General features: G+C 47.6%; 1 protein-coding gene across 1 annotated transcript in view; it reads left to right on the top strand.

Moving 5' to 3' along the window:
- The window catches only part of ECEL1 (endothelin converting enzyme like 1), a 251,803-nt gene that overhangs the window by 131,423 nt on the left and 99,985 nt on the right, over positions 1 to 20,395 (top strand). The window contains exon 5 of the mRNA XM_069212879.1: positions 2,639 to 2,731. Within this exon, the coding sequence (XP_069068980.1) occupies positions 2,639 to 2,731 (93 nt within the window). The remainder of the gene's footprint in view (positions 1 to 2,638; positions 2,732 to 20,395) is intronic.

Genomic DNA, 20,395 nt, shown 5'->3' with positions numbered 1-20,395 from the left:
GGCTGTGATCAGGGATCTGTAATGTCAATGTTTCTGCTCTTATTTTTAAAAAGGCACCACCTGACCAACCTCTCCCCACTGGTCCTTAATGGCGCCCCTCATTTTGAGCTACAGAAGATTCTCAGGTTTACTTCAAGGGGGCACCTCCTTCACAAACACCCTCTTGCCTTCAAAACCTGGACTATACCCACACTGGTGTATTGACTGCTGTGTTAACTTGTCTTCTCTCTCTGCTGTGTGACGTCACTGCGTTTTTAGTATCTTACTGTGTTTGTCTGACAATCCCAGGTCACTTTATCTCTGAAAATTGATGGATACAGCATAGTTAATATGTTGGTAGTTGCCAACACCTTGGGAATAGTACATGGCACAAACCTTTTTCACTATGCCTAAACCTGCAGGGCACCATGCTTAATCTCCTGTGCTCTTCCCCTAACCAAGAGGAGACTGACCGATGCATTACATCTGTACCACACACATGACACAGATGGGTCCCTTGACACCGGGCCTAAAGAAGCCAGGTTTAGGTTCTCCCTCAGGGATGACTATGAGCCATCATGCCTGATAGGGAAGGGTAGCTGGTTCCAAAACAATGGTTCCTTCGGCAGGATATGATCTTGTCCCCCCCTCCTTAAAATTAGTGTTATAGTGAGGTTTGTTGGCTTGGTGGTGCGTACTTCTCAGGTCTCTCGCAGTGGCAGAAGGGCCAATGCAACTGTGAGGTTGGACCAGGCATGGCCAGGTATGAAAACCAATTGTAAACAGATTAGTAGGGAGCTCTGAAGACACTAATATCAACCACTAAACAGCTGTTAAATGTTCTCGCATATCAGTTTATTCTCAAATCAAGATGCAAATTTCCACCTAACACATTTCTGTTCAGCTTCTTCTAAAAGTTAATATTCCAAAACTTTTCATAACACATTACTGTGGATTTCTAACAAGCATTAGGGTCTATCCGACCAATAACAGAACTACATTCCACATTATTCAAATAAGGAAGAAACTATAGACAAAAATAAAAAAATAAAAATAAAACACCCGGATTCCACAATTCAACAAACATGTTTTGCGGCAAGTTATGCTGCTTCCTCAGGGCTTCATTCGAATGACTTATAATGATTCAGTTTGGTGGTCAGTAATCCGCAATACAGTGCGTCACAGTAGTCTGGACACGCGTTAAAGGGGCCATCCAGTTCTCTTCACCCAGTCCTGCTTCACTAACAATACGCGTTAGAGAATGCCCCGTTACGATGACGTCTGCTTGGGTTTTCAGACACATTGTGGCACCACTCATTGGATGCCTCTGTATAAGCAGCTCTATGACTTTTGTGCTGTTTGTGACATAGTAGAGCCAGGGGATGTTTCAATGAACTCATTTGTATAAATCAGCTGCTAGCTACCTTCGTAATGTGTTGGTCAATGGACATAGTGAAATCGATAACGGCCCTGGAGTCCTGGCTTCGGGGGTCAGGGGTCGATGGCAGCTTCTTTTTGCATGTTTGTGGATTTGAGTGTTTGGCCTTGGGAGGAGGTGATCTCATGGCCAGACAGCATCTGACCAGTGAATCCTCATATTCGTCAAACAAGAGCTAACAGCGCCCTCTATCATCTTCCGGGCTATGACACAGGTCTGTCATGTGGAATGGCATGGCAGTGCATTGTGGGTAACAGAGGTTATCCCCTTAAATGGAGTTTGAAAGTTAAATGGAGTTACGCTCCAGGTGCAATGACTGACAGAAGACCCTTGGTAGTGAGACAGACACCTGGTGAGCCCAACCTCACCAAAGGGCAGAAAAATGCTTCATGGCTGACCTTTGTTAAGGAGAACTTGAAACAAATGATGTCCTTTGCACTTCCTGCCTCAGCGAAGGTGTTCCTGCATTGTTCCGCTGTGGTGGGAATACTGCACGGTCTACAACCAAGAACCACAATTCAGCCAACACCATGATGCATACCCGTGAGGGTGGCGATCTCCCTACATGCAGCCACCCATGTGGTCATAGATCACTGCTGTGTTTTACCTCGACTTTGTGTGAATTAATCTAGGTTAAACTGCACCCAGAGGCTCTTCTAGTGACATCATTAAGGTGTTTGGTATACATTTGTCGAATTGTCAAAGCAAGGCACTTGGAAATGGGCTCATAACTGTCCAGGAAACGGTGTATGCAAGGGGTTTATAGAGCACAAAGTCAACTTCAAAGCAATGGAGCTCTGTACTCAGAGGGGTGATTTAAAGAAACCTCCATTACAAAAGAGGGGTGTGAGGTACACAGAAGATGGAGATTCTAGAGGGATTTGGAGTGGAAATTGGTAAATCGTGGAGAGAACTTTGAATGCAGATAGTTACTCTTCAAAAAGAAGCTTCCTACCATGGATGTGTTGTGGTGTGAGTCCTGCCTCAGCCTTTAACCGCTAAAGGTATAAAAGAAAAACACAAAGACAGTTTGATGGAATGGCATTATCTTCCGACCTTTGACCTTGCTACCTACCTTCTGTTGATCTAGTGGTTGCAATGGATGGTGCTGGGCTTCACTCACTCCTGCTTTTTTGCTGAATGATGGCTCCTATTGCAAGTGGGGTGTCTGAATAACACTTGTGATTGGTTAACATGGATTTTTGTTTTCTGTTGGCACAGATCACTATATCGGAGTACGATGACCTACGTCGCGACATCAGTTCAATGTATAACAAAGTGACCCTGTCCCAGCTGCAGCAGATCGCTCCAAATGTGAGTACCCCTACCATGTCCTTCTGTGATCATGTGGGCATCACCGTCCCCCCCCACTCACACACACAGTAGCTAGGTGTGACACCTGTGCCATGAATGCCCTGCCATTATACTTTCTATCACAGCCTTGACACCAGCGGCGGTTTCTTCTTGAGGGTGGGGGAGTGTCGTTCCCTTCCCCCACCCCCTGGACCCAAGCTTTCACTGGCATTTTATTTTTACCTATGCAGCACTCACCAGCCTAGAGACAGGCTGGGCATGTCCTCCCAGAGGACAGGAGCAGGGCTGACAGGATGCTCCAAAGTGCGCATGTGACTTCGGCTGGATGTTTTGAGCCGGCCAAAGTGACATGCACACGTTGAAGCTCTCTTCTCAGCTGTCCTAAGACAGCTGGGTGGAGACCCAGCACATGCTCCCAGGGCCTGATGGAGTATCCAGCCAGGCCTCTCCATCCAATCCAGGCGCTTCTCTCATGCTGTTCAACAGCATGAGATGAGGGTCTGGATTGGTTAGGGCAGCTCTTCCGGCATCGATGAAGGAGAAGAGCACCGAGTAGGACGCACAGTAAGTGTATTTTGTATTTTAAATGTGTAGTGCATGTGTGTGTAATACATGTAAGTGTAGTGTTGGTTTGTACTTAGTATTATGGTTTGGGCTTTTGGAGGGAGGTGGTGTTTTTTTGGGAAGTTGTTGGACACTTCACTCGCCCCACCACTTTCAAAGGGAACCAGCTGGCGCTGCTTGACACTCAGTTGTACACAACGCGCCTTGCATTTGCCGACTGTGGGTCATGTGACCAGTAGCAAAAACCTGCTTTTTCTGTAAAACATTGTCTTTGGCCTTTCTGCACAATCTTTGAGGGCTGCCTGTCACACTATTGTACAATTTATCACCTCTTTGAAATAGACCTATTTTTAAAAGTAAAGTTTCTCTGATGTTAGTGTTATTTGTAACTACTAAAAGTGACCAGAGAGAGTTTGCGATGTAGCGACATATCTGGCGATGCTTCTAATTAGACCAATGTATTTTGCACGATTTTTACAGCATTTTCTATTAAAAGGGTGAATAAAACAAAACGAATTTGATGTTCTTTCATAACGTAAAAAACTTAAGAATGACAATCAGCTCATAATGATTTTTTTTATTTTTCAAATAAATACACATCATTGTGACCATCGTGCCTCGGGGTTTCCAACCTCTTCTGTAACGAGAGCTCATTTTGACCAATACAAATCTTCCAAAGCAAATATTATTAAAGTTGCAACAATTAGGGCACTAGTTAAGGCGATCAGCCAGTGACTAACGAAACAAGAATGCCCCCCCCCCGCACCTAACATGGAAGGCCCCCCTTCGGACTCACTCAAGCCAGGCGCTGTGCTGAGGGGGCCCCCTGGAGCTAGGGGGCCTCTCAGCACCGCGGGGGCAGCAGGGGGATTTGTTACACCTCTGCGATCAGCGTATCATTTTCATTTAGGCGACACAATTCTACTCAGACTCCCAAAGTGCACGGTGGATCTACTTCTTGCGTATACCGCAAGCCGTACGCACAGTGTGAGCGGTAACGCGGATACGCAACAAGATGAATAAGCACGTATGATTGGCTGCCACTTCACCATTGAGAAATTTGTAGTCCCGCCTTCTCTACGATGCTTGCGGCAGCAACACTGAGCTCCAAACCTTCTGAGTGATACACTAAAATGAGCTTCACACCCCCAACCCTTCACAGGGGCCCATCCCTTCAGGGGGGGCTCTCAATTCAGCCCAAGGTCAATGAATATCTGTGAGATAGGGGAGACTCGGGGACCACTTCACTTTCTGTAGTAGGGCCCCATTTTTATGCATTATGCTATTCTGCACAAGCTAACAGTTGGTGCCACCATAGGCTACCAGGCTATTGGATGGTTATACATATGAAGTTTAGACATATACCTGCAGGAGGTTATCTAACCTGGATGTCACATTATCTTAAAACAACATAAGGCAACTGAGATAGGTGCAGCTAAGTTCTTATTGACGAGCAGTGCCAGTGATGAGAGGATGCCAGTTCACGCATGGCCTCTCCAGGCTTTGTCGGTTCCTGTATCAGTTTACTCCACCTTTCCATAAGATGCTCCTGGCCCTCTCATCAGCCAGTCTGGGGCCCAGAGCTTCTTTGTTAGGTCTCTCTAGCTGCTAAGGTGAGTGTCCTATATCTTTTGTAAGATATCTGAGATTCTCGGTCTGGTGCCCTTGACACCTGTGACTGGTGCCCATTGCCCCCGTCTCAGGTACTTATAGCTCCTATTTCATATTGTATTAGCCATACATCAGGTGCCCCTTTTCTTATTTCTAAATCCCCAATGCTATTCCAGTGCCTATAATTTGTCTCCAGTGAGCTTAGCCTGTCTTTTATATGTCCATTGTCTCTTTCATGTATCTATAGCCCCAGTATCCGGTTCCCATGACACAGGGGCTATAAATATGCCTATAGACACTACATGGGATGTCGGTAGCATGCTAATCAGGTCTAGCCTGGGCGTCGCTAGCCTGTCTTTCATGTGTCCATAGCTCCTTTCTCACATACGTACAGCTCCTTTATCAGGTGACAGTAGCTCCTCTTTCATAGATCCATAGCCCCTGTGCTGTGTGCCCAAACTCTGCTTTTTCATATATGTATGTATGTGGTATTTCTATAGAATTAACCTAGCCAAAATGCAGAACAGCACTGTATACGGTCAAAAACCAGCATAGAGCCAACGAGTAAGAGGATTGAAGCTGGGCTTGTGGACTGCTACTGCATCGTGATGTACTGTTCTTTAAAGAGGTCTGTCTTCAACTCTTTCCTAGACTGGAGCAGCGTTGGGGCGGTCCTGTTGGATCCAAGGATGTTATTCCAGGCCCTGGATGCATAGATGGAAAAGATCTGCTGTCTTGTTATATTTTTTACACTTCTTAGTCTGCAGTCTGATGGAATGCTGGCTGCAGGTGTGCAGGGAAACCACCAGAGATGCTGAGCGTGTCTGCAAGATAAGCCGGGTGCTGGTTGTGATGGCTTTGTAAGTGACGCAGCTAGTTTTGAAGATGGTGCAGGTCGGCAAGTGGAGCCAATGGAGTTCCATCAGGAGAGGGTGATGTGATCAAATTTCTTCAGGCCCCAAATAAGACGTGCTGCGGAGTGTAGGATGCCCTTCACGGATGCCCGTGTGGACTCTGGGAGACCACGGTACAGGCTGTTACCACCATCCAGATACGAGGGCACAAGGGCTTGAACAGCAGTTCTGAAGTCACTTTCTGGACAAAACTGTGTGATGTATGTAGAAGAGAGCCGGCATCTTTTTTTTTGTCAGTGTGTTCCTTGAGAGGAAGTTTAGTTTCCAGGGGGAATCTAAGTGACCTGGCATTCAGTGAAAGTCAGGGTTTGAAGCCATTGAGGTTCATTTCATTAAGTCAGGTTTGTACTGTTTCATGTGTGTTGTTCAAGACAAATAACAGGAATTCTTTCTTAGTTGGCTTGAGCTCCTGTTAGGTGCTGAACAGCCAGGTCTCGATGAAATACGAGCACAAAACGTCATGAAACAGTTACAAAATGCAAGCAGTGTTAGATTAATTTGATGTCTGAACCAGAGGAGACTTCTAAGTAGCGTTGTGCATCTTTACCATATTGGTGAATCTTGATGCTGTCATCTTTGAGTAGAGCACCAGGTGGCATCATGTAGAGGTTGAAAATGACATGAGACGCAGATGAAACCTTGGGGGCACTGAAAATGATACGCATCTTTTTGTGACCTAGATGTGCCCATGTGAACAAACTGGTATCAGTTGAAAAGGTAGGGGGGAACCAGTGGAGGACATTGCAGGTGAATCCTATTCACATAAGGTGCACCTGAGGGTGGGATGGTCGACTGTGTCAAAGGTAGGTGAGAAGCACAGCAATGTCCGGAGCAATTGGTCACCTTCCCCTGTGGTCAAGAAGGTGTCATCTACAATGTGTACGGTAGTTACCTCCGGGCTGCAGCAAGATCTAAAGTCAGATTAGGCTCAAGTGTAGGATTCTTAGGAGTGGGAAAACATGGCTTGAGAGCTTCTGAGGAGATACCTTAAGTGAGAGAAGTGGCATCTAACAGGTGGCCATTGCTCCCGCCTTCATGCATCCATCGTTCCTCTTTGAAGTACACTTAGCCCCTCTCAGAGGAATATAGCCCTTTTTTCGGAGGTGCCCATAGCTACCTTCTCTCAGGAGCCCATAGCCCCCTCTCTTAGCAGCCCATACCCCCCTCTCTTAGAAGCCCATACCCCCCTCTCTTAGCAGTCCGTACCCCCCTCTCTTAGCAGCCCATACCCCCTCTCTTAGAAGCCCATAGCCCCCTCTCTTAGCAGCCCATACCCCCCCCTCTCTTAGCAGCCCATAACCCCCTCTCTTAGCAGCCCATATCCCTCTCTCAGGTGTGTGTAGTCCCTCTTTCAGGTGCACATAGATCCTCTCCTAGGAGCCCCCACCTCTCTTAGCATCCCATAACCCCCTCTTTTAGCATCCCATAACCCCCTCTCTTACCAGCCCATAACCCCCTCTCTTAGCAGCCCATAGCCCCCTCTCTTAGCAGCCCATAACCCCTCTGAGGTGCATGTAGCTCCTCCTTCAGGTGCACCCAGCTCCTCTCTCAGGTGCCCATAGCTCTCCCTCAGGTGTTTGCAGTCCCTCTCTCAGGTACCGGGACCCTGCTCTCAAGGGGTCTATAGCCCCTTTCTTAGGTGTTTGTAGTCCCTCTTTCAAGTGCATCTAGTTGAGAATACATTCATTGAAATTGAGTGGAGATCAAATTACTTCGGGTTTGGGTCTGTAGTTATATGAATTACACATTTTGACCATTTACATAATTACCTTGAAAACTGCTTGGATTGTGGTAAGAACAGAGCTGGATAACTGGATCACCATGCAAAGCAAGATGATCTAGTTACCCAGCCCTGTCCTTCCCCTAAACCGTGTTTCTTGCTTCAGTGGGTTAGGGGTTTCCCATTTGAACATCGGGATCCAATCGATTGTCCATTAAACTAGGACAGACAACTTCCAGGACTTATAATCCCTCTTCTCTGCTCACAATCCTTGAAAACTGCTGTCCGCACTTTTGGACTGCATATGTTCAACTTAGGCCTATAGACACATATTGGAATTGTGTGTTGTGTTGCTGCTATATAGTCCAGTCTAATGACACTAGTCAAACAATTTAAACATAATCTTGTGTTCTTTGGCTATCCCAAAATGCAGGTATAGTCATGAGCTCTCCAGCATTGTCTCAATTTTCCATGTACACTTTGGGGGACTCCTTGAATTATATTGATAAATTGATTCACCAAAAAGCCAGTGTTAGCATAAGAGACATAGGCGGTCATTCTGACCGCGGCAGGCGGCGGTAGCTGCCCGCCATGCGGTCACCGCCATTTGGCCGCTCCGCGGTCAAAAGACCGCGGAGGCCATTCTGGCTTTCCCGCTGGGCCGGCGGGCGCTCCCTTGGCTGGCGCCCGGGGAGCGCCCGCCGGCCCAGCGGGAAAGGCTCTGCAACCCAGAAGCCGGCTCCGAATGGAGCCGGCGGTGTTGCAGGGGTGCGACGGGTGCAGTTGCTAAGCAGACAGTGAAAATCATGCTGGGGCCCTGTTAGGGGGCCCCTGCACTGCCCATGCCAGTGGCATGGGCAGTGCAGGGGCCCCCAGGGGCCCCACGACACCCGTTCCCGCCATCCTGTTGCTGGCGGTAAAAACCGCCAGAAACAGGGTGGCGGGAAGAGGGTCGGAATCTCCATGACGGCGCTGCTTGCAGAGCCGCCATGGAGATTCAGCCCAGACAGGGGAAATCCGGCGGGAAACCGCCGGATCCCCTTTTCTGACCGCGGCTTTACTGCCGCGGTCAGAATGGGCAGGGAAGCACCGCCAGCCTGTTGGTGGTGCTTCCGTGGTCATCTACCCTCGTGGTCGATGACCGCCAGGGTTGGAATGACCCCCATAGTGTGCCTTTAACCCACTATGACAGTAAAAAGTCAAGGGTGGGTTCATCCCCTGATACATGTTTGACCCTTAAAGAGCCTCCTATTTGGGGATGGGGGGTAACAGAAAGCACAATGTACAGAAATGACAGAACACAAGCCCGGCTTGTACAACTCTCTTTAATTTATGTTCATGAGATACCTTAATGGGCCCCGGGGTAGCAAGGGCAGTGCCAGAGGTTCCAAAGGGCACACCAGAAGTCAGTGGTCAGTCATGGGGTAGAGGCTGCTATTCCTTATTGTAATCCATGATCTTGCAGAGGGGAAGGGTGCAAGAAAAATATTTGGTCCAGGGGCCACATTATGGCAAGGATACACTGTCCCTGTTGTTCCACAGTGCACATTCAATGATGCGCCAGGCACAAACTGTACAGTGTTTTCTGTTGACACCAGGGCAGCCACATATTCATTCTTCCCTGGGAGCAATGCATTAGTGAAAGCCAGGGTGGCTCTTTGAAGCAGCCTCTCCCTCTTTCACAGTGCTTGCAGCACTCGGCCTGCACTTCAAAGGGAGGCAAGGAGCACCCTGCAGGTGAGTGAGGTGAGTGACTGCACCAGCCTGCATGGGAATGTCCAGGATGTCCATGGGACCTCCGTTCCCCACTTGCAGGTGTTACCCTCTGCACTGATTGTATGCCACCATGTTTTGGCACACAGTCAGTGGCCCTCCAGGTGTCCACTTTGTCTTCGCACCCACATCCTTAATACAGAACAGGCACAGAGGCAAAGTGTTTCCCTCATTTGCATCAGGCCACACCCCATCATTCAAGTGAGTGAACATCCCCTTATGGTAATGCTGGTGCTAGTTATATGCTGGGCCTATCTGTATTGTATAGTAATTTGATTTATATAGCGTTTACCGATCCTGATGAGGCGTTGAAGCACTTTACAGTGAGTAGCAAGCTAGTCCACACCCCAAGATTAGTGATTAATCCTGTGGTTTATAATTGTTAGGATTAGTTTTGTAGTTCCACAAACATCATTCCTTGCATTTACTCCAGTTTCTTTATGGTAGATTAAATTAATAGGACTTAGGTGTGATCGTTAGGGAGGCTATATGAGTTCTTACAAATAGTGGATGCAATGAATTGAAAACCCGGCGAATATTGTCTGTTTAGTTTGCAGGGATATGGATTCAAAAATGAGCAGGTTGTGATCTGTAAAATGAGGTGTGGGCAATGTTCAGACATACTATTAAGGAGTTGAAGAGAGGCAGGCATGCAATTTAAAATAGACTTTAGGGACCACACAGGCATCTGTGGTCTCTTCTGTAATACCAAAGTATCCCAAGGATGCAGAAAATGGAGGCACACGCCTGGTCCTCCGGTGCTTGGACCTCACACTTCAGCTTGCTTGGTAACGGGAGCTCCGGTACCCAGCACCCTCCGTTCTCTGCCCTTACCCCTGTGCTAGACTTTGCCTCCAGCTGTCGGAGGAGCTCCCCGTCTGCCTGTAGGTTCCGGATGATCAGATGATGCTGGGGGGGGATCCTGGTATTCTGCCAGGAGGGGGAGAGGTGCACCATGCACTCTATATTAATAAATGATAGACTGGGCCTGCGATATTTATCTTTACTTGGAGGAGACGCTGCGTGGCACTGAAGTCATTCATCTCCATAAGGCGCGCATGTCACAGCTAAACCAGCAGACACATCATCTCACAGCATCCCTCAGCCAGGAGCCTCTTTCTCTTTTCTCTGGCTGCCTCTCTCCGTGTCCCTGTCTGGCTTCTCTCTCCCTTCTCAGGTAGGGCTGCAGGTACTAAAGCAAAGAAGAGACTCCAGATAGAGTCATGGCGAGACGTGTGCATGTGCGTGCAGGTGTGTGCATGTAGGTGTGTGCGTGCAGGTGTGTGTGCATGTACGTGCAGGTGCGTGTGCATGTGCGCGCAGGTGTGTGTGTGCGTGCGCATATGTGTAGGCATTTGTGTACATGTGCAAGTAGGGCATAAGTCCTAAAAAAAAGAAGTGGGGGACTGACCAAGTTATGCAGTATGCAAGTGACAATACAGTGCACAATATCACAGCACATGACGTCACAGCATGTGACATCACAGGAAGAGGCATCACAACCCATGACCTCACAGGAAGTAACATCACAAGAAGAGACACCGGATCTCAACACCTCACACATCGGCTTAGAAGGTCTATCATGAGTACACTTGAGCGCATCGGATGAGATTTAGCATCGCCTTGTAACCCTCACCATGTTATGTAACACATCCTGGAAATTGATTTACACGACGCAACTGATTTATTGTCAATGTATAATGTGTGATGTAAAGCGCTTTGACACCCTGCATTGGGATCAGTAGCGCTAAAAATAAAAATACAAAATACAAAACTGTGGGTTTTTAAATTGTGATTTGTGTAAATACCGAGAAAGGCTAACACATCTGACATTCTTAGAGTGCGTGCCGAGCTGTTATATACAGGGACTGAACAAAGTCAGCACCATGCCTCTCTAAAGCACTTGTGAAGTGACAACAAGCTGTGTGCTTTCCTTCTCCTTCCCTTCCATCTAGGTGTGAGGCTCCAGACAGCTCCCAGCCAGGATAATGAAACAAAACGAGGCCTGATGGCCCCTTAAGTTGCCTTTGTTTTTGCCTGGATGGAATTTAAAATAACAAAGCCCATCTCTCTGCCTGCATATTGCAAATCAGACTATGTGCAGGCCCTGCTGAATGTGTTCCGCTGCAGCCCCCTTCCCCCCGTTGCAAAGTACATGGAGGACCCCCCCCTCTGAACTCACTCAGGAGCTCTCAGGGTAGGGCACTGTGCTGGGGGGGGGGGCACCTGGAGGTCGAGCTTCCCCGCAGGGGGTTGCAGGGGCCTTTGTTAGGTCACTGTTGCGGTGTCGGGAGGAGTTAAGGATATTTTAAAGGGGCCCAACTTCTTGGCAGAGTGGACTGCGCCCATCCTGTGAGTAGATGTCATCTACCCATGTGCACCCCCGACTTGTGCCCTGTGTACAAGCATGTGAGTGTGTGCTTGTGTGGTGCATCTTATGCCTTCATGGTGTGCGTGAAAGGGTGTGCATTTACTCACTGCAGGTGTGCTCAGGTGCTTGTTTGTGAGTGTGTATGTATGTATGTTTGTAAGGTTTCATGAATGCCCATGCCTGTGTAAGCGTGTGTGTGAACTGGTGCACTTGTGCCTGCAACCGTGTGCAGCATGCAACTGCATGCATGTGCCTGTGTGTGTGTGTCTGACTGTATGGGTGTCTGTGTGTGGAGTGGGGTATTGAGGTGCCAGCATGCCTCTGTGTGTATGCCTCTATGTGAGCACGTGTGTGCCTGTGAATTAGGGTGCTGCGTACATATATTATATTGTATTGTATTGTTTTGTAATCGTATTTATATAGCGCTTACTACCCCTGACGAGGTGTTGAAGCGCATTTCGATGAGTAGCACGCTACTCTGGAACCCAACAAGAATTAGGGATGGATTAGTATCGGGAAATAATGAGTACAGTTTTAGTGTTATTATGAGTTAATTTGAGTCACGGGTATGAGAGTTTGTTAGTTAGATTGACTGGAGTAATGGAGGGGTGGAGGAGGAAAGAAATCCAGAAGTGTTAATTTACTCAACCCAGAGGCTATGTATGAGTAAAAGGGGGTGGAGGAGGAAAGAGTATATGGAAGGGTTAGGGAGAGCATAGTAGCAGGGTGAGATAAATGTGGGAGAATTTAGTAGGGTTGTGTGGGAGGTCACAGTAGTAGAGTGAGGTTTGGTGAGTTAGATGTGGAAGCGAAGGGAAGAGCTTAGGCAGAGTTATTTAGGAGATGAAAGTAGTAGAAAGGATTTGGGATGAGTCAGAGTGAGAATGGAGGATAGTTTGATAGAGACATGACATATGATGATGAGTAGATAAGTGTGATAAGATGAGAGCAGGAATTCATAGATATCTAGTATAACAACCCACCCAGGAGCCATGCAATGACCCACAAACATGCCAAGCACAGAAACAACATATATATATATAAACACACACACACACATGAATACACACACATATGCACATACAATACATAATTAGAACCATGGGTAAAAAATACTTAGTCAAACAGGTTTAAAGATTGTGTGTGTATTTTATTGTTATGAAATAGTAGCGATACATATTTTCTAAAGAAACTATAAATAAATAGAAATATACACATAATCTGAAAAAATGTTTATCAACATAGGCATTTGCAGTTCATAGTTGTTTGAATATGGTGGTTATGAAGGAAAGAGCCAACTCTTGAGTAGTTTTCTGAAGACAAGAAAGTTATCTGTGGCTCTTATAGTTGGGGGTAATGAATTCCATAGTTTGGCTGCTTGGATGGAGAAGGATGTACCACCTATAGTCTTTTTCTTGTATGGTGGTGTTCCAAGGCGGGGTGCCAATCTTGAGCGTAGGTTTCTTTGTTGGATGTATTTGGTAATTTTCTTTCTGATAAAAAGCGGTCCTGTTCTATGTATAGCTTTGTGGGTGATACAAAGCAGTTTGAAAGTGCATCTTCTGGCAACGGGTAACCAGTGTAGTGCTCTCAAGGCAGGGGAGATGTGGGCTTGCAGCTTTACATGTAATAGTAGCCTGGCTGCGGAATTCTGGATACGTTGTAGTTTTTTCATAACCGATAGAGATGATCCATGGTAGGGGCCATTGGCATAATCCAGTTTAGATAGTACAAGCGAGATAGTAGCTTGCACCTTGTGTGGAAATCCGAGGTGGGGGAAGATGCGTCGTAAAGTCTTCAAGGTGATGAAGCTTGTTCGTGCTAATTTGTCCACTTGGGCATTCATAGTTAACTTGGAATCCATGGTGATTCCTAGGTTTTTAACTTCCTTGGATAATTGAGGAGGTGGTCCGAGATCGTCAGGCCAGACGCACAGAGGGTCATAACTTTTCCAGTCACCACATATGAGTATTTCTGTTTTGGAGGTATTTAGTTTGAGATGGCTCCAGGTCATCCACTGATCAACGGCTCCGAGGCAACTGAAGATTTGTGAGTTTTCAATGTTTTTGGGGCATTCTAATTTAAGTAGAATTTGTGTGTCATCTGCATAGTTGTAGAATGTGAGATGGAAATCATTGATCAGTTCTGGTAAAGATATCATGTAGATGTTGAAAAGCAAAGGTGAGATGATTGACCCTTGGGGGACCCCTGCTTTTGTGAGGTAGGGTTCGGACGAGAAGGGGGGCGAGTGGATGATATTAGATCTTTTTTGAAGATAGGAAGTAATCCAGTCGAGAGCAATCCCTTGTATGCCGGCTTTGCGGAGTCTTTGAATTAGGGTGTCATGGTTAACCATATCAAAGGCAGCCGAGAGGTCCAAGAGAAGTAGTGCAGCAACTCCATTGCGTTCGACTGTGTTTTTAAGATCATCCCAGATTGCTATGAGTGCCGATTCAGTGCCTCTTCCTGGGCGGAATCCAGTTTGAAAGTCTGAAAGTATAGAATTGTCTTCAATGAATTGTGACATCCGGCCGAATGCTGCTCTTTCTATCAATTTGCCCAGGAAAGGTCCATTTGTGATTGGTCTGTATTTGTTGGGGTCTTGCGGGTCTAGGTTTGTTTTCTTTAATAAAGGTCATATGTATGCCTTTTTCAGGTCTACAGGAAAAGTTCCAGAAGTTAAAGAGTTGTTGATGATTCTTCTTACAGGTGTGGCAGCAGAAGTAGATAGAAGAATGTTCTTGAAGATTTGTGGCGGGCAAGGGTCAGAAGGGCAACAACCGGAAGGTCTGCTTGCTTTGACCAAATCCATAAATTCATACTGGGGCATTTGTTTGAAGGACTGTAGAGGTTGGGTTGGTTTATTCTTAAAGGGTATTTTAGGAAAGGGGTTGGTGCTGATGGTTTTCTTCTGTTTTAAATAGGAGTCCAATGTGTCTGCCTTGGTTGTGTAGTGAGTTGCCAATTTGTTTGTGAAATCTTGAGTAGTGGGATGACTTCCTTCCATGCATGTAGGTTTTCGAAATTCATTGAGAATTTTATAAAATACCTTGGTTGTAGATTGAGCATTTTGAATTCTGTCTGAGTAGTATCTTTTTTTAGCTTTTTTGATTGAGGATTTGTATATCCTATTAAGTTTGTGTAGCTGCAGTTGGTCTTGACTGTTGTTTGTTTTGAGCCAGGTCCGCTGCAACTTTCTGATTTGTTGCTTTATCTTTTTAAGTTCTGTGTTTCTCCAAGGTGTTGGTTTTCTTTTGTCGTGTTTAGTTTTCTGAGTGGTATTAGGATATCAAAAGCTTCCTGTAGCCACTCATAAAGTTTTGGCACAGAATTCATTGTATCTAGATCTGTGTTTGCTGTTAGTTGTGTTTCTAAGTGATCCAAATTGAATTTGCTCCATGGTCGATAGGTGTATGTATGTAAGTAGTTGTGGGATGTGTTGATTTGTGGAGTTGTATGTCGGAAAGTTATCATATGGTGGTCTGACCAGGTGGTTGGCGTGATGCTATGAATAGTAACTAGTTCAGGCTTAGCAGAAATGACATCTAGGATGTGACCAGCGATGTGTGTGGGATTGTGTACAATCTGATGTAGGTTCAATGCGACTAGGCCAGTGGTGATAGCTTTTGGATGGGGCATATTGGGTTTGTCAAACCAAATGTTTAGATCCCCAAGAATGCATAGATTGGAGTATAGTGTAATAAGGTTTGAGACTGTGTCTAGAAAAGCATCTGGGAATGTGGAGTTGTTAGGTGGAGATCTGTAAAGGAGGAGAAAGTTACAGGAGGAAGTTGGAGTAGGGTGGCATCTGGTAAGGAGGGCTTCACAACCTTGTCTGGAGATGTTGTCTGTTTTACTGAGGTTCATTGCCTGTTTGAATATAATAGCTAGTCCACCTCCTCTCTTGCCTGTACGGTTTTGAGTGATGGTTTGATAGCCCGGAGGAACGGCTTCGTGCAACACTGGTGCCATGTCATCTCCCAACCAGGATTCAGTTATGAATAGTAAGTCAGGTTGTGTGTCTGTGAGCAGGTCGTAGATGTGGTGCTTGTTTTTTTAGAGTGATCGAGCATTTATGAGGTGGCAGTTTAGAAAAGGTGTGTTAGTGGTAGTGTTGTTTTGTTTAGGAGAAGGGTAAGTAGTATAATGTGAGCTTGAAGCAGGAGTGTTGCTAGTTGTGATAACTGTTTGAGGCTCACAATAGTCGTGCATGTACATGGGTGAATACATGTATATATGTGCATGTACAGGGTGAATATGTGTGCATGTGCCTGTGTGTGTGTGTCTGACTCTATGGGTGTGTGGGGGGGGGGATTATTGAGGTGTAAGCTTGTCTCTGTGTGTATGCCCCATGGAAGCATGTTTATGCCTGTGGATTAGGGTGCTGCGTGCATATGTGTGCATGTACAGGGTGAATATGTGTGCATGTGTCTGTGTGTCTAACTGTATGTTTGTGTGTTTTGGGGGGTTATTGAGGTGCAAGCATGCCTCTATGTGTATGCCCCATGTAAGCATGTGTAGGCCTGTGGATTACGGTGCTACGTGCATATGTGTGCATGTACAGGGTGAATATGTGTGCATGTACCTGTGTGTGTCTGACTGTGTGGGTGTTTGTGTGTGGGCCGGGGGGGTTATTGAGGTGCAAGCATGCCTCTGTGTGTATGCCTCTATATGAGCACGTGTATGCCTGTGGATTAGGGTGCTGAGTGCGTATGTGTGCATGTACAGGGTGAATATATGTGCATGTGCCTGTGTGTGTGTGTGTGTGTGTCTGACTGTATGGGTGTATGTGTGTTCTGGGGGGGTTATTGAGGTGCAAGCATGCCTCGGTGTGTAATCCCCATGTGAGCACGTGTATGCCTGTGGATTAGGGTGCTGCGTGCACATGTGTGCATGTACAGGGTGAATATGTGTGCAAGTGCCTGTGTTGGTTTGCGCATGACTTTGGCCTTGCACGTAGCTCCACTCCCCGTGGCTAGGTTCGCGGCATAAAAATACCACGAACATGCACATATGCCAGCAAACCAGCAGAGGTCGTTCCCAAGGGCGAAGTGACCATTGCGGGGGTCAATAGTGCGTGGTTAGGAAGGGAAATAGTTTCCTCCCGTAAATAAATAACAGAACACTTGGCCTTCAGTTTGATTGATTCAAGCAGCAATTTAATTAAGTAGTTTTTCATATTTCACTTCTGAATCGCAGTGTTCTGAAGAAGGCTGACGCTTTGTAATGCAGGAGATATCTGCATAGAATGACAGCGTAAACAAGTTTAGAAATGAGACAATATCCGACAGACAAAGGAGAACTTTGTATAATCAGGACAAGCGACGTACCCCAGGCGGTCTGTCTAAAGGGAATACATTCAATGTTCTCCTAACAAGGAGCACTTAGTAACCATGTGAAATAGAAATAACCAATTGGCGCTCATTTGAGGCACAAACAAACCACAGCGCTACATAATGGCAAACGCTGAAGTGTCAAGCGCTACATGAAACACATTATTATTAGAAATCTCGAGACATCTCCGCAGGAACGTCGAAAACTCACCATCCTGTAATTACACCATCGTTTACAGAATGTACGCAGTATCAACAGGAAGTCACTTACCAATGACGTCAGCAGTTTCACTAACTCTGGCTATCATTCTCAGAGTTTAGAAAAGGTCCCTAATTATTGCTGTAGATGTTTAAGTCTGCCTTTGAGCTGGCACAAGGGACACCTTGATGGGATCACCTGGGTGGTGTGGTCTGACCGACTTCAGAAACGCCACATTTGGCTTTGACTCCCAGCTGCCTCGCTTGATCTACTTGTGTGATCTTTAACCTTTTATTTTAGCTAAGTGTATCTCCGGTTGGACAACAGATCTGCGATGGCAGTTTTTAATATGTGCTGTGCACGAAATGATGTCACTTCTCTGCGATGTCAGAATGTGTGTGTGTGTGTGTCCTTCCCCATGAGCCCATATAATTACCACACTAGCATGTGTGTTTTGAGGGCCTGGATATTACTGTCTGGGGTCGCAGCTGCGACTTCTGACGAGTTCCTTGCGACCCCTGGCACTGCCTATGCGACCCCTGACCTCAGAGGTGGCAAAATCAATGCCAGGAACACAGAGGCAGCTCTTCCTTATGGACGTGGGTTGAGGTTCCACTTTTGTTGTTTTCTGTATTTTTTTTTTACACTAATAGTGAATGATGTTTTATTCTTCACTATTAGTGTAATTAAAACATGGAGGACAATTAGCTGGAATATGACTCTCGCTATCAGCTGAGATAAGCAAAAAAGGCTTTAAATGTATGTTGTGTGTGCGCTTGTGGGTGATAGTGTGTCTATGCCAGAGGCAGCGTGTGTATGTGTGAACGCGTGTCTGTATGTGTAAGTATGTGTGTGGGAGTGAAAGTAAAAGTCAAATGGAATGTGATGTCACTTCTGCTACCCAAGGAATTTTGGTGAATTGACCCCCATGTATTACGCTGGGAGAATATCTTCCCACGGTGTTTGAAGCACTCTTGGGAGTGGATGGAAGCTCCAGCTCAAGTTAACCTCAGACAATACAGAGGTGATGGTGGTTGTTGGTAGTGCTAATGTCAGCCTGGAGTGACTTAGTCCCTGCCTGCCTCCTTCCAGACCAGTGCGAAACCTTGGTAATGGTGGTTGGAGGTAGGGCAGTGTCAGCCTGGTTTGCCTTGGTCCCTGCCTGCCTCCTTCCAGACCAGTGCGTAACCTTGGTGATGGTGGTTGGAGGTAGGGCAGTGTCAGCCTGGTGTGCCTTGGTCCCTGCCTGCCTCCTTCCACACCAGTGCGTAACCTTTGTGATGGTGGTTGGTGGTAGGGCTAATGTCAGCCTGGTGCGCCTTGGTCCCTGCCTGCCTCCTTCCAGACCAGTGCGTAACCTTGGTGATGGTGGTTGGTGGTAGGGCTGATGTCAGCTGGTGCGCCATGGTCCCTGCCTGCCTCCTTCCAGACCAGTGCATAACCTTGGTGATGGTGGTTGGTGGTAGGGTTGATGTCAGCCTTGTGTGCCTTGGTCCCTGCCTGCCTGCTTCAAGACCAGTGCATAACCTTGGTGATGGTGGTTGGAGGTAGGGCCAGTGTCAGCCTGGTGTGCCTTGGTCCCTGCCTGCCTCCTTCTAGACCAGTGTGCAAGCTTGGTGATGGTGGTTGGTGGTAGGGCCAGTGTCAGCCTGGTTTGTCTTGGTCCCTGCCTGCCTCCTTCCAGACCAGTGCGTAACCTTGGTGATGGTGGTTGGAGGTAGGGCTAGTGTCAGCCTGGTGTGCCTTGGTCCCTGCCTGCCTCCTTCCAGACCAGTATGTAACCTTGGTGATGGTGGTTGGTGGTAAGGCTGATGTCAGCCTGGTGCGCCTTGGTCCCTGCCTGCCTGCTTCCAGACCAGTGCATAACCTTGGTGATGGTGGTTGGAGGTAGGGCCAGTGTCAGCCTGGTGTGCCTTGGTCCCTTCCTGCCTCCTTCCAGACCAGTGTGTAACCTTGGTGATGGTGGTTGGAGGTAGGGCCATTATCAGCCTCGTGTGCCTTGGTCCCTGCCTGCCTCCTTCCAGACCAGTGCGTAACCTTGGTGATGGTGGTTGGTGGTAGGGCTGATGTCAGCCTGTTGCGCCATGGTCCCTGCCTGCCTCCTTCCAGACCAGGGCGTAACCTTGGTGATGGTGGTTGGAGGTAGGGCTGATGTCAGCCTTGTGTGCCTTGGTCCCTGCCTGCCTGCTTCAAGACCAGTGCATAACCTTGGTGATGGTGGTTGGAGGTAGGGCCAGTGTCAGCCTGATGTGCCTTGGTCCCTGCCTGCCTCCTTCCAGACCAGTGCGTAACCTTGGTGATGGTGGTTGTTGGTAGGGCTGATGTCAGTCTTATGTGCCTTGGTCCCTGCCTGCCTGCTTCTAGACCAGTATGTAACCTTGGTGATGGTGGTTGGTGGTAGGGCTGATGTCAGCCTGGTGCGCCTTGGTCCCTGCCTGCCTGCTTCCAGACCAGTGCGTAACCTTGGTGATGGTGGTAGGAGGTAGGGCCAGTGTCAGCCTGGTGTGCCTTGGTCCCTGCTTGCCTCCTTCCAGACCAGTGCGTAACCTTGGTGATGGTGGTTGTTGGTAGTGCTAATGTCAGCCTGGAGTGACTTAGTCCCTGCCTGCCTGCCTCCTTCGAGACCAGTGGGAAACCTTGGTAATGGTGGTTGGAGGTAGGGCCAGTGTCAGCCTGGTGTGCCTTGGTCCCTGCCTGCCTCCTTCTAGACCAGTGCGCAAGCTTGGTGATGGTGGTTGGTGGTAGGGCCAGTGTCAGCCTGGTTTGTCTTGGTCCCTGCCTGCCTCCTTCCAGACCAGTGCGTAACCTTGGTGATGGTGGTTGGTGGTAGGGCCAGTGTCAGCCTGGTGTGCCTTGGTCCCTGCCTGCCTCCTTCCAGACCAGTATGTAACCTTGGTGATGGTGGTTGGTGGTAGGGCTGATGTCAGCCTGGTGTGCCTTGGTCCCTGCCTGCCTGCTTCCAGACCAGTGCATAACCTTGGTGATGGTGGTTGGAGGTAGGGCCAGTGTCAGCCTGGTGTGCCTTGCTCCCTGCCTGCCTCCTTCCAGACCAGTGCGTAACCTTGGTGATGGTGGTTGGAGGTAGGGCCATTGTCAGCCTCGTGTGCCTTGGTCCCTGCCTGCCTCCTTCCAGACCAGTGCATAACCTTGGAGTGACATTTCGCTCAGCTCCGCCCTTG

This window comes from Pleurodeles waltl, chromosome 11, assembly GCF_031143425.1.
Source record: "Pleurodeles waltl isolate 20211129_DDA chromosome 11, aPleWal1.hap1.20221129, whole genome shotgun sequence".
In the NCBI taxonomy this organism is placed as follows: Eukaryota; Metazoa; Chordata; class Amphibia; order Caudata; family Salamandridae; genus Pleurodeles; species Pleurodeles waltl.
The sequence above is the reverse complement of the archived record's forward strand: the minus strand, read 5'-3'. Positions and strand labels throughout refer to the sequence as shown.